At 32.7% G+C, this 15,255-nt stretch overlaps 1 protein-coding gene across 1 annotated transcript in view; it reads right to left on the bottom strand.

Moving 5' to 3' along the window:
- The window catches only part of LOC140060031 (leucine-rich PPR motif-containing protein, mitochondrial-like), a 138,533-nt gene that overhangs the window by 5,974 nt on the left and 117,304 nt on the right, over positions 1-15,255 (bottom strand). The window contains exon 24 of the mRNA XM_072106066.1: positions 2,643-2,874. Within this exon, the coding sequence (XP_071962167.1) occupies positions 2,643-2,874 (232 nt within the window). The remainder of the gene's footprint in view (positions 1-2,642; positions 2,875-15,255) is intronic.

The raw sequence follows: 15,255 nt of genomic DNA, 5'->3' as shown, positions 1-15,255 counted from the left end.
GAAAATTGGTAAATTTATTATAAAAGACAGAAAAAACAAAAATCAATAAAAAAAAAGATGTTTGTTTTTGTGCTACGTGCGCGTAAAAAAATTGCGCACGCGTGAGAATTTTTTAAATGCTCAAAATGACATGAAACGCGTAGAAAGTTGATTAGAAATTGATTTTTCGCATTTTGAAATTTTAAATGCACGTGCGCGCGTAACTTTTTGTGAAACATGCCATTTTTAATCCATACAAAGTTTGCATATTATAAGACTTAAATTTTCACCAAGTTTCAATACAAAACGACTTTTAGTTTTTATTCTATGATCAATCATTGAAATTCACAAAATTGCGCGTAACTTACGCCGCGCAACTCGAAATTTGAAAAAAAAAGTTTCTTGCACATCTACAGCTACAGGGCAATCTTTTGACAAAGTTATACAATCATTTGTTAGCCAGAATTAGAGATACGCTGCGAACAAAATTCGTGGAAAGAAAGAAGAATATAGAAAAAAAAAAAAAAGAAAAAGAAAAAAAAAGATCCTGACAATAACAAGGGGTTATCCGCCAAGTGCGGATAACCAATTAAAACATTGTATACACATATGAGAACAATGTCCAATAATTTTTATCTATGTGGCTTTTCACATGATTAAATCCATTTTTAAACACTTCTCATTTGGTGTCCCCAAGGTAAATTTACAGCAATATTGATTATTGCATCTTGGCTATATATCTACATAATCATATCATTTTGTGGCTTTTCACGTGAATAAACTTTCTGGGCTTCTGGTCTATGTAGTTACAATCGCCAGCAAATGTAGAAAATGTATATATTTTACAAACTTATGTCAAAAAGAAAAAACCTATGCTCTCTTAAGAAAAAACCTATTATTTTCGCTTACTCTGTTCAAGAAGAAGTCCTTGAAAGTGTAAACTCTTATCGGGACCTCGGCATTTTCATCGTAAACATGACATTTATTTCACACGTTGATCATGTTGTCAGAAAGGCCAATAGGCTGCTTGGGCTGATGTGGCGCAATTGCAAACATTTATCTCTATACACCAAACGTGCACTTTATCTTTCCCTCATCCAACCATCTTTCAATTTCTGTTCAATTATTTACAACTCACTCTCTGCTTCTCAAGCCTCCAGAATAGATCGGACCCATAACAATTTCTGCCTCCTATTGTTTCCCCGACATCTAGGAGAGCAAGACAGGATTTGCAATTCCTGTATAAATGTCTTACTTCTAAGTTTGATTGTAATCTTGTTTCGTTGTTTTATTTTAATGTTCCTGTTCGTAATCTTCGTAGTAAACCCTTTCTTCATGTTAAATTTTCTCTTGTCAATGTTTGTAAAAATTGTATTTTCTGTAGACTCTTGTCTTTGTACAATTCATGTCTTTTAAAAAATAATTCTTTAGATTTAATTTCTCTCAATTTAAATGTATTATTAATGAAATTATTTAAATAATCTTATTTACATTTTTGTATATATTTATATTGGCTTATATTTTGTAGTTTAGTTATTTTATTTTCAACCTGTTATTGGTGTTTTACACTGTTGGCTTGAAATAAAGAATAAAGAATAAAGAAAAAATCAATCTTTACCTAGCTATCAGTCTATCCACCTCCATCGTAAAGCAATCTCGTAAGTGACCACCCTGAGGTTGATTTAAATTTAGGTAGAGATTATTTGTTATTTATTATGATCATTTGTGCTCTCAATCATCTGGCTGACAACATGAGCATACATCAGCCATATACCAGACCATACCAGGGAGCATTTTGTTAAACAATCGCCTCCCCAAACAATTTCGAACTTTGACAGAAAACTATTTTTGTTTGACCTAATATAAAACAAGGCCAACAGCCATTAAGTCGCGTGCTACAATGCATAGTGATACCGGACCGACAGACAGACCGACAGACATAGTGAACTATACTGACCAAAATTACTGAACATGTTTAAAAATGTTGAAATGTTTAAAAACATTTATATTTTTTTAATTTACACGTGCAGCCTGTCACTTTTGACGTGCTCGTATAACGTAATTTCTAGTTGAAAAGTAAGTCAAGAAAACAGAAATCGGGCAAAAAGAGTGAGCAATAACATTTAACGCGCAGTGCGCGCGCAAAAATCTGCGCACTCATGGCAATTTTGTAAACTCTTAAAATTGGCTGAAACGTACTCTTATTTTATCGAAAATAAATTTAGAAAATTTTAAGCGCGCGTACGCATGCGTTACATGCGCTACGCACGTAATTGTATTGCCATATGATGATTTATGCCCTGAAATTTATGAGTACCAAATTTTATATAATTGTGATTCATGGTTGTGAAGATATGATTACAAACGTGATTTCGTTAAATCGTGCGTAGACCGCGTAATTTTTTATTGCACACCGTGAAAACATAACCATATCGATTCCTGGCCATAAGGAATATACTGTGAAAAATTGACTTAGCTAGATTAAACTGATATCAAGATAAGGTCAGAAAGCGATAACACGCATAGTGATACCGGACCGACAGACAGACAGACCGACCGACATAGTGAACTAAAAAAAGATAATTTAATGCTGCACAATTTTAGGTAAAAAATAGGTAAAATATCTTATTCATCTAGAGTACAGTAATGATATTAAAACTTACATCAATAATTTTTTTTGCTTCTTCAAATTTTCCAGTTGTCAAAAATGCAAATGTCATATCATATAGCATATTAATATCCCCATGATGAGAACTACTGAACTCCATTCCTTTCTGCAACATATCCTTGTCACCATCATTGATGAGATGTACTAATATGTCATGGAAACTTGGCATGAATCCATACTTTGCTTGGCACTCTTGTATCCATGTTAATGCATTCTCCATGTCCCTCCTATGATAGTAGTAATTAATATTAATAATAGCAGTAATATTAATAATAGCAGTAATAGTAATAATAGTAGCAATAGTAGTAATAATAATAATAGTAACAATAATAACAAGATCAATCAGAGAGAGAGAGAGAGAAAAGAGATCCAAATTGTAAAATAATAAAAAGTGGTACAAAACTGTGATCCTGGTTTGCCTCCACAATTTAGTGGAGTTGCCCTTGACCACATATCTATGTGGTTTAAATTTGGTAAAGATCCATTTTAAGTGGGGCATATAAAATGTACGTATTTCGCTATGAAATGAGTTTTAACATAAACTAGATTTGAACTCGTCACCACGGACGAGTTAGGTTATCCGCGGCGTTAGGTTATCCGCAGCGCAAACGCCACATGCACGTCACGTGCAGTATAACGATTATGCCATTAAAAAATGATAGTGCGCTCTCTATTTCACGTCTAAGTATATACGGTATACACTATACTGTATACGTACTACATACAGTGCAGAATAGTTGAAAATAAGTGAAAAGTTATTGATGCTTTTGAACATGATGACGTCATCACAATTTTAAAAATGGTGAATCATGCGAAAGATAATTGATTGACCTAGACAATACAAAAAAATGGAGGGAAATGGGATACGGATAAGTGAAGATGCGCTCTATTTAATGTGATGAGCTATGACAAAAGATACAAAAATCCAATATCGTGGCCATACGATGACGTCACAACGTCCGGTTAGCCATATTCATGCATGATTCGATATTACAACTCATCTACTTCCAGAATCTGTAATTTAAAAAAAATTTACCACGTAGTTTAGAATCTATGACTGTTTTAAAAAAGGCATAATTTTCAAAAATTTTTGAACTACCGTAGTTCCCCGGGTATAATCCCACCCCCCTTGTACGTGAAATTTGCCCGAATTTGGGAGGTGGGACTATACCCGGGGATTTCCCGCTGCATGAACTGAAAATGACGATATTTCTTCTAGCTACGATTTAGGCTATCTAAAAGCTATATTCCGATGTAGGCCTAGCAATTAGACGGCCAGGCCATCTAGGCCTAGGCGGCCTAACTGGTTTTCTCCGAGATTTCTACTTAAAAAATACCCTAAAATGTGATCTAGGCCTAGCTTCCTAAATCGACATGAACTCGATCGATACATGTTCACTCACACGCTCGAATCGCATTTTGTTGCATGTGACACAAACTCTACTGTGCACAAGCTGGTCGGTATAGAGGGCGGTGTTTTTTTTACGGTAATCAAGCATGCACAGTAGTAGTGTAAACAACAAGAAAGAATGTACACGACGGCGAAAGGATGTACAGAACGTGACCATCGGGGCCTTAAGGTTGTATTGTTTGATGAGTTTTAAGTCAGCCAAATTCAGAGAAATCACTCTATTTTTTTGGTGAGAAATTGACGTCGGCCTAGCTAGCTACAGTAGGCCTAGGCCCACCTCTGGCCTAATGTAAAATTATACACTGGGACTTTGCCCGGGGATATGCTTGCGTGTGAAGGTAATCGTAAAGTCGGGGGTGGGATTATACCCGAGGTGGGATTATACCCGAGGAACTACGGTATTTCATCAAAAACGCGCGCAAATTATTCAATTCTACGTGCTCGTATGACGTGATTTTAAGTCGAAATTAGTTGAAAGTTGGTAAAATTCCTCGAAAAGGTTGAAAGAACAAAAATCTAGAAAAAAAGAAGATATTTTTGCGCTACGTGCGCGTAAAAAATTGCGCACGCGTGGACATTTTTGAAATGCTCAAAATGACATGAAACGCGTAGAAAGTTGATTAAAAATTGCCAAGTGCGGATAACCACAAAAAAAAAAGAAAAAAAAAAAAGATCCTGACAATAACGAGGGGTTATCCGCCAAGGCGGATAACCAACTAGTCACTACGGACGAGTTAAGTTATCCGCACCGCAAAGGCCACGTGCACGTCATACGTTAGAATATTGCGCGCAGAAAAACGATTATGCCATTGAAACAATTTCAGTGTGCTCTCTATTTTGTGTCACGTCTAAGTATATACAGTATACACTATATACTGTATACGTACAACATACAGTGCAGAATAGGTGAAAATAAGTGACCAAAGTTATTGACGCTTTTCAACATGATGACGTCAGCACAATGTTAAAAATGATAAATCATGTAAAAGTAATTGATTGACCTAGACAATATAAAAAAATGGAGGGAAATGGAATACGGATAAGTAGAGATGCGCTCTATTAAATGTGACGCGCTATGACTAAAGAGACAAAAATCCTATATTTTATATTCAGGTGGCCATACGATGATGTCACAATGTCCAGTAGCCATATCAATGCATGATTCGAGAAGTACAACTCATCTACTTCCAGAATATGTAATTTAAAAAAAGTTCACCGCGTAGTTTAGAATTTATGACTGTTTAAAAAAATACATAATTTTGACGAATTTTTGAAGTTTTTCATCAAAAACGTGCTCAAATTATCCAATTCTACGTGCTCGTATGACGTAATTTTAAGTCGAAATTGATTGAAAATTGGTAAATTTACTACAAAAGGCTAAAAACACAAAAATCAAGAAAAAAAATGATGTTTTTGCGCTATATGCGCAAGCGCGCGTAAAAAAATTGTTGAAATGCTCAAAATGACATGAAACGCGTAGAAAGTTGATTAGAAATTGATTTTCCGTATTATGAAATTGTAAACGCGCGTGCGCGCGTAACTTTCTTTGAAACATGCCATAGAAAGTTTGCGCATAGAAAGTTTGCGCATGATATGACTTAAATTGTTGACATGCTCAAAATGTCATGATCAGCGTAGAAAGTTGATTAGAAATTAATTTTGCGCATTTTGAAATTTTAAATGCGCGTGCACACGTAACTTCTTGTAAAACAGGCCATTTTTAATCCATAGAAAATTGACCCATGATATGAATTATAATTTTATTAAGTTTCATGAAACAATATTTGTTGGTTCTAAATTTATGATCAGTTATAGAAATTCATAAAATCGCGCGTAACTTACGCAACGCGGATCTGACATCGTCCAAAAGCTTGGCTGCACATCTACACTTCAATGTCAATCTTTTTACCAAGTTATACAAAGTTATGTTCACAAGCAATAGAGATATGCTGGTAACAAAAATCCGGGAAAGAAAGAAGAATAACAAAGAAGATGAAAAAAAAAGATATTTACAATCACATGGGTATCCTGCAACTAAGTTGCGGATAACCAAAAAAAAAAATGATGATCCCATACAATCACAAGGAGTTATCCGCCAAGTGCGGATAACTAACTAGATATGTAACTCATCACTTTGACGAGTTAGTTATCCGCACGACAACGCCACGTGCACGTCATACGTTGGAATATTGCACACAGAAAAAAGATTATGGCATTATGACCTGAACTGAAGAATATGATATGTTGTTAGTGCTGAATTTTGTGTCATATAGTATATATAGTATAATATGTATACATATTACATACAGTGTAGAATGAGTGAAATTATGGGACCTGCCATTTATTGCAATTTTTAACATGTTGAGGGTTTTAAAATGAAATGCGAAGGTAGCAATTTCGGAAGGAAATTATCTCAGAAACAACATATTAACGTGTAGAAGAAATTTGAATACGTGAAATATTGATTCGCGCTCTTTTAAATGTAATGAATTATGACGCAAAAGATGAAAATACAACATTTTTTATTTAACTGGCCATATGATGATGTCACAACATCCGATTGGCAACATTTTCACATGATTTTGTATCTTCAATCCAATAGCTTCCACAAAACGTTTTAATCGTGATTATCACATTTTATTCTTACGAGCTATAACAGATTAAAATTTACTGTAAAGATGAAATTAATGCCACACGTAATTTAAATTTTTAGACATGATGACGTCATAAAAATTAAAATATTTTTAACTCATGCGAAAGATGGTTGATTGACCTAGACAATATCAAAATCGGGTGAAAATGGAAAACGGATAAGTGGAGATGCGCTCTATTAAATGTAATGAGCAATGACGAAAGATACAAAAATCCTAAATTTTATATTCGCGTGGCCATACGATAATGACGTCACAATGTCCGGTTAGCTATATTAATACATGATCCGATATCTACAACTCATCAACTTCCAGAATATGTAATCCACAAAAAGTTGACGGTGTAGTTTAGAAATTACAACTGTTTAAAAAAATGCATAATTTTTACAAATTTTGGAACTTTTTCATAAAAAACGCATGCAAATTGTCCAATTCCACGTGCTCGTATGACGTAACTTTAAGTCGAAATTGTTTAAAAGTTGGTAAAGTTACCAGAAAAGTCTAGAAAAACATAAATCACTCGAAAAAATGATGTTTTTAACTCTACGTGCCCACCGCCCGCGTAAATATTTGCACGCGCGTTGGAATTTTTGACATGCTTAAAATTACATGAAACGCGTAGAAAGTTGATTAGAAATTGATCTTTCGCATTTTAAAATTTGAAATGCGCGTGCGCGCGTAACTTTGTGTGAAACATGCCATTTTTAATCCACAGAAAGTTGACTCTTGATATGAATTAAATTGTCACCAAGTCTCAATACAAAATGACTTTTGGTTTTTAATCTATGATCAATCATCTAAATTCATAAAATTGCGTACAAGTCACGTTGCGCAACTCTGACGTTTTTCAAAAATAGGAGGTGCACAACTTCACGTAAATGTCTATATGTTGACAAAGTTACGATATGTTCTGTTTACACATTTTAGAGAAACAGGGCTCACAAAAAAAGGAAGAAAGACAGAAGAACTAGACATGAAACTCGTCACTTTGACGAGTTAGTTATCCGCACGACAAACGCCACGTGTACGTCATACGTTGGAATATTGCACACGGAAAAAGATTATGTCATTGTGACCTGAACTGAAGAATATGATATGTTGTTATTGCTGAATTCTGTTATTTTGTGTCATATAGTATACACAGTATAATCTGTATACATATCACATACAGTGTAGAATAGGTGAAATTACGGGACCCGCTTATTTATTCAAATTTTTAACATATTGACGGTTTCAAAATGAAACGCGAATGTAGCAATTTCGGAAGGAAATTATCTCAGCAACAATATATTAACGTGTAGAAGAAATTTGAACAGGTGAAATATTGATGCGCGCTCTTTTAAATGTGATGAACTATTACGCAAAAGATGAAAATACGATATTATTTAACTGGCCATATGATGACGTCACAAGATCCGATTGGCAAAATGTTCACATGATTTCTTATCTACAATTCAATAGCTTCCAGAAAACGTTTTAATCGTGATTATCACATTTCATTCGTACGAGCTATAACAGATTAAAATTTACTGTAAAGATGAAATTAATGACCCACGTAATTTAAATTTTTAGGCATGATGACGTCATAAAAATTAAAATATTTTTGACTCATGCGAAAGATAGTTGATTGACCTAGACAATATTAAAATCTCGGAGAAAATGGAATACGGATAAGCGTGATGCGCTCCATTGAATGTGATGAGCAATAACGGAGACAAAAATCCTATATTTTATATTCGCGTGGCCATACGATGACGTCACAATGTCCTGTTAGCCATATTAATGTATGATTTGATATCTACAACTCATCAACTTCCAGAATATGTAATAAAAATAACTTTCACCATTTAGTTTAGAAACTACGACTGTTTAAAAAAAGGCAAATTCAAATTCATTAAAAAGGCGTGCAAATTGAACAATTCGACGTGCTCGTATGACGTAATTTTAAGTAGAAATTGTATAAAAATTGGTCAAATTACTATAAAAGGCTAATAAAACATAATTCACGCAAAAAAAAGATGTTTTAGCGCTACAATCGCCACCGCGCGCGTAAAATTGGCGCGCACGTGGGAATTTTTTACATCGCAAAATGTCATGAATCGCGTAAAAAGTTGATTAGAAATTAATTTTGCGCAATTTGAAATTTTAAATACGCGTGCGCGCGTAACTTCTTGTAAAACATGCCATTTTTAATCCACAAAAAGTTTGCCCCTGATATGACTTAAGAGCCATTGTCTGTAAAAATCAAAGATTTGGTGGCAGATGTAAAAAAATGGATTTCTCTCAAATTTTTACCATGAATAGACATTTCAATAAAAAGCATATCTACAACATTCATTTTAATTTTTAGCCTCCGTTGCCATGACAACGGTCAATTATCCAAATTTTGATGTTTTTGCCATTTTTCACAGATTTTCTATAGTGAAAAAGTACAAACTTGTATACTTATTTTAACCAAAAATACTTACATTATACAGTTTTTGTTTATAGCAGTGTAAACAACATGTATTGAGTTCCATTTAATGTAGAAAAAAAATAAATTACAAAATGGAGTTTGGTTGATACCATTATTTTAAAAAGGGGTGTTTTTAAAAAATATTTTTTTTATAAAAGTATACCTCATAAACGTACCTATAACTTCCAAAGTGGTGTTTTTAAATCAATGAGGTTTTTTAATTTGATAGTCAATAGGTTTTTCAACAATAATCACGAAAAAAACACTGGGGTAAATTTCGTATATAGGTTTTGTGTTGCCAGGGAAATACGAAAAATGCAAAAAATATAACAAAATATCAACAAACAAAACACATGAAACACAATTTAAATATGGCTAATCCAATAATAAAATGTATATATGGCATATTGCTACTAGAGTCATACGAATAGTTTAGATAAAATAGGAGAATGTGTTGCCAGGTTTATTTCAATTAATTGCCAGAAAAACAGTATTTTGCATTGAAATATTTAGTTGATGGAAAATAATGTTAAACTTGGAAATAATTGAGTCAATGGTTTTTATAAATTTTTTAATCTATTTTGTGTAAAGAGATACAGAAAGACCTCCCAAAAAATCTGACCTTGTAAATAGGTCATTTGAGGTCAAAAGGGGTCAGATTGCAAAACAGGACAGGTCCCCACTTTACTACAACTATTAATGTTTGATCAAAATTTACAAGATAGTTCATAACAATTCTCAACAATTTTCATATTTTACCTATAGTGTTACCTTAGCAACCATTTCTATGTGTAACTAAGGAAAGTAATTTTTAAAAAACGTAAAAAATGGCGTTTTTATAAATACAAAGAATTGATTGCATTTGTACATGTTTCTCAATTTTACTTCTACTGCATTCCATTAATGACAAACTTGACCTTGTAAATTCATTCATTTTGAGGTCAACATTTTACCATAGTAACTGTTTCTATGCGAAAATTTAAAAAAAATAAGGGGTTTTTCATAAATAAAAAACATTTTTTCTACATAGTTTTACATTTCTACTTTTTGCCAAATTTACTTTAAATACTGAATCCTAATAATCTCAGAAAGAAAGTCTTGACGAATCTGAATAAAGGTAAAAAAAAATGACCTTTAGTGTTATCTTAAACCTGTTTACGTAACAAATGATATTTTAAAAAAAAATTAAATATGGAGTTTCATGAAAAAATAAAAATTTTACATATTGAGGTCAAATGACATCAACATTTTACCTATAGTGTATTGTAGCAACTGTTTCTATACGTAACTAAGTACAATATTTTTAATATGGGGTTTCATGACTACAAACAATTGATTACATAGCTTTACTACCTTTTCCCAAATTTACTTATCTACTGAATCCCAGAAAATGTCTGACCTTGTGAAAAAAATTTTTTGGGTCAAGTTATGTCAAAATGTATTATTTATGTTATCTTAGAACCTGTTTCTATGCGTAACTAAGGATAATTGTTTTGTTAAATACAGTTGAACCTCCCGTAAGTGGCCACCCTCGGGACCTGGAAAAGTGGCCGCTTACGGGCGGTGACCCCTTACGGGAGGTTCTGCCGATAAAGGGCCAAAATCACTTATTATGGCTATATACGATATTCTTAACGAAACGAGCCTCTCAATTTTCCAGCTAATTGTAGGCATATTATTATTTATAATCAGGTGGTTTAGTATTTTTTAGCATTTTCAGACAAATTTTCAAAACTTTTATCATATGAAAAATGGTCGGTCAAAATCTGTGTAGTTTTCTCATCTCTTCACAGTAATGTTTTTAAAACCTCTTCAAAATAAAGCTAATATATAAAGAAATACAATAAACATGCACCTCTAATTCATAGGTCCATGCAATAAGTATCACATTTTTCGATTGGCCGCTTACAAAAAATCTCATTTTTAGTATAAAAAGGTGCTCGCAGCTGCTTACGGTAAGCACCAAATGCACTAATTAGATAGGAAGAACAAACAGGCTTTTCAAAGTGCGTCCGTTAAGGGAGGTGGCCGCTGTAAATAAAATATGGGGTTTTCATGAATAAAAATAATCACAGAAGAAAGTGCTTACGAATATGACCTTGTGAAACGGTAATTTGAAAATGCAAATAAGGCATGCCTGCTAATAATCTACAAATTTAAATTTGTATGAGATAAATATGCAAAATCTAAAGAATATCTCATTTTTAGTTACCATAGTAACTGTTGCTATGCATAACTAAGGGAAATTAAATAATTATCAGATAATTATTAATTAATAATTATTACTGAATCCAACCATCACAGTAAAAAAAATATAGAATTTAAAACCAATATTTAATAATAAAGTGTGATATTTTACATGCTGACCTTAAATGAAATGAAATTTCAAATCAGGGCTTCAATATTTGTTATGTAGCATTAACATACCTGAGTATATCATTGACTTTTGATTGGTTCTATTTTGGGGAGGGGAAAGTGGTGGATCCAGGACTTTTAAATAGTTAGGTGGTTGAAGGCGAGGGTCTAAAAACTTAACTTTATGTCCTATCTTTTGCATTGCAATTTTTAACTTGGGGTGGGTGGGGGCTTGGAGAAAAGGGGGAGGTGGTTGGATGGAGGAGTTTGAATCCGTCTATTCATTGGGGCGATAGTAGCGGCAGTGTGGGTGGTGCTTGAATGCATGCATTTGACACTCTATAGTGGATGATCGACCAAAGTGTTGCAGTTTATCTTTTTGTGGTTATAGTCGGGGTGGGGGTGGGGAGGGGTGGTAGTCGAAAGTGGTGGTGGATGGGCATATGGGATCTGCTTAGGTTAGCAAATAAAAGAAGTAAACAAATGAAAGAGGAGCTTCAAAATAAGAGAGGAGTAATCTGTTGCAAAGATTAAAATTCACAACGATCTGATAATTTATTCAAATTTCCAGAGGATATAACCTATAAAATGACATTAAAACTGGGAATTACAGAATCTATAATTAAAAATTAATTTTTTTTTTCTCACAACACAACTAGAACTATATAAAACATTAAGAATTTTTCTGACCAATGAGTTTCAAATCAAATAATCAAAGAAAATAAAATGTTTTTACTAATATACCATGTTTTTTTTTTATATAAAAACGCCTATGTTTCTCGCAACACTGCTTGTAGATTTTAAATTTACCCCAGTATTATATTTTAGAAATCAATTATTAAACATTAGAACTACCTATTTGTAATAAATCAGCTAAAAAAATACACCACTTTGGGCGTTATGGTGAAGTAAAGTTTAGTTGCATTGAACAATTTAAAAAAAGTGAAAAACACCCCTTTTTAAATAAATGGTATCTCCCAAAGTATGAAATAAAAAAAAAAAAAAAAATTTGAAACAGGTACACAATGCATTGTTATTATGCATACACTAATTATTTTTTATAATTAAATGAACAACACAAAAATATCGCTCATCAAAGTAGTGCCAATATCCATTTTAAAAAACCTTAAAAAAGGACAAAATTTGTCAAAAACACAAATTTGGCCGTTGCCATGGAAATATACGTTTGAAATAAAAAATACTTCATATTTGATTTCTCTCAACACATATATAGCCATGTGCAAAATTTGAAAGAAATCCATTTTTTTGAGTCTGCCACTTTTTTTGATATTTCTTTGATTCTTACAGACAATGGCTCTTAAATTTTCACAAAGTGTCAAAACAAAATTATGCTTGGTTTTTAGTCTATGATCAATCATAAAAAATCATAAAATCGCGCGTAAGTCATGTTGCACAACTCTGACGTCATTCAAAAATAGGAGGTGCACAACTTCACGTAAATGCCCATATGTTGATAAAGTTATGAAATGTTATGTTTACAAGTTTTTGAGATACGTTCTGCACAAAAATGGGGGAGAAAGAAAGAAGCAGAAAAAGATCCAGGACGATTACAAGGAGTTATCTGCTCAATGCGGATAACTAATTATCTGCTCAATGCGGATAACTAATAATACAGAAAAGGAAAAAGATCCCATACAAAAACAAGGAGTTATCCGCCAAGTGCGGATAACTAATAATAAAGAAAAAAAAAAAAAAAAAAATATGATGAAACAGGACGATTACAAGGAGTTATCCGCTACTAAGCGGATAACTAATAACAAAGAAGAAGAAAAAAAAAGATATTTACAATCACAAGGGTTATATGCAACTTTATAAGTTGCGGATAACCAACTAGATTTGAACTCGTCACTTTGACGAGTTCGGGTTATCCGCGCAAACGCAACATGCACATACTTTAAACTATATGAACCTCGACAATTATTATGCCATCCTATGACATGAAATAAATGTGTTTACAGTGCTGAATTGTACCTATTTTGTAGCATACATCATATTACAGTATCTACAGAATACACTGTGTATGTTATATACAGTGTAGCATAGACTTAATTACGAGACCCATCTTTTAAATCCAATTTTTAACGCGATGACGTCATCAAATTGACCTATAAAGATAACAATTTTAGAAGATAATTATCTAAATAATCACAATACAAATTTGAAAAATTTTGGGCACGTAAAAGTGAGATGCGCTCTCGTTTAAACGCAATGAACTTTTACGCAAGAGATGAAAATATGACTTTTTGAATTCAACTGGCCATATGATGACATCACAACATCTGATTGGCAAAATATTCACATGAATTCGTATCTACAATCCAATAGCTTCCAGAAAACGTTTAATCATGATTATCACTTTTTATTCTGACGAGCTATAACAGATTGAAATTTTCTGTAAAGATGAAAATAAGTGACACGTTATTTACATTTTTAGACATGACGTCATAAAAATTAAAATATTTTTAACTCATTTGAAAGATAGTTGATTGACGTAGACAATATTAAAATCTCGGGGGAAATGGAATACGTATAAGCAAGATGCGCTCTGTTGTATGTGATGAGCAATAACGAAAAAGACAAAAATCCTATATTTTACATTCGTGTGGCCATACAATGACGTCATAACATCCGAGAGGTAAACATTTTGTATGAATTCATATCTACAATTTATCTTCTTACATAATAAGTTAAAACAATTGGGGGTCACCATTGATCCTGAAGAGCTATAATAGATTCAAAATAGGCATTATTTTGACAATATTTTATAGTAGAGAGGCCAAATACACAAAAGTCCTCTATAAAAAGTTTGGGGGGCATTTTTTGTTAATAGCAGGCAACCATGTTGAATGTATCCTTTGTGGGGTGACAAAAACGATAGGGGTTGATGCCATCTTCAGTTTTGGGTTTTAAGGTCAGTTTATGTGGTCAAGAGGTCAAACAAGGTCAAAATATAGGATTTTTTTGTATTCACGGAAAATCATCTACATCATAAGATCTATCCAAAAAGGTATATATGAAGATCAACTGATGCTTCATATTATAGTAATTATGAGATAAACATTTAATTTTACACATAAAAACATAGGAAATTAAATATAAAAGTGTCATTTTCTCAAAATGTTGTTTTCACATATTTTCTGTAAAGTACACACAGTTTTTTAATAGGCTTTTCCCAGTCTGTTGTAAATTTGTCTTTTTCATGTTGTCCACCAGTCATCGTTTTGATTTTTGTCGGAAAAAAATAGGTCAAGTGTTATATGTATGAAACGCCATATGTGCCAAATGATTGGTCTTTTACTACAGTATAATATTAATATTACCTATAATAATGTAATACAGTAATATTTAGAAATTTGTTTTTAGAAAAATTATTAATATTACCTATAATAATGTAATAATATTTAGAAATTTGTTTTTCGAAAAATTTCGAAAACAGAGACCCCCTATATGACCTAATGTCGAGATGTTTTTGTTTGGGTCAGAGACCCCCTATAATGTAATTATTTAAACATTGTTTTCATTATTTCAATGATACAAGTTTTTATTGAAGTTTGTTGTTTCAAGAAATCTCGAAAGAGAAACCTGGGTATCGAGTCTTTGTTTTCAAAAACTCTAACTATTGGACTTTACCAAGGTTGGAAGGAGTGGTAATTGGGGACTTCTTCTTGAGGCCTTCGCATCTATGCTATCATGGCTGACGGTGATAACAAATATA

Source organism: Antedon mediterranea, chromosome 10 (genome assembly GCF_964355755.1).
Source record: "Antedon mediterranea chromosome 10, ecAntMedi1.1, whole genome shotgun sequence".
In the NCBI taxonomy this organism is placed as follows: domain Eukaryota; kingdom Metazoa; phylum Echinodermata; class Crinoidea; order Comatulida; family Antedonidae; genus Antedon; species Antedon mediterranea.
Note: the sequence above shows the minus strand (reverse complement) of the source record. Positions and strands in the feature narration are given on the sequence as shown.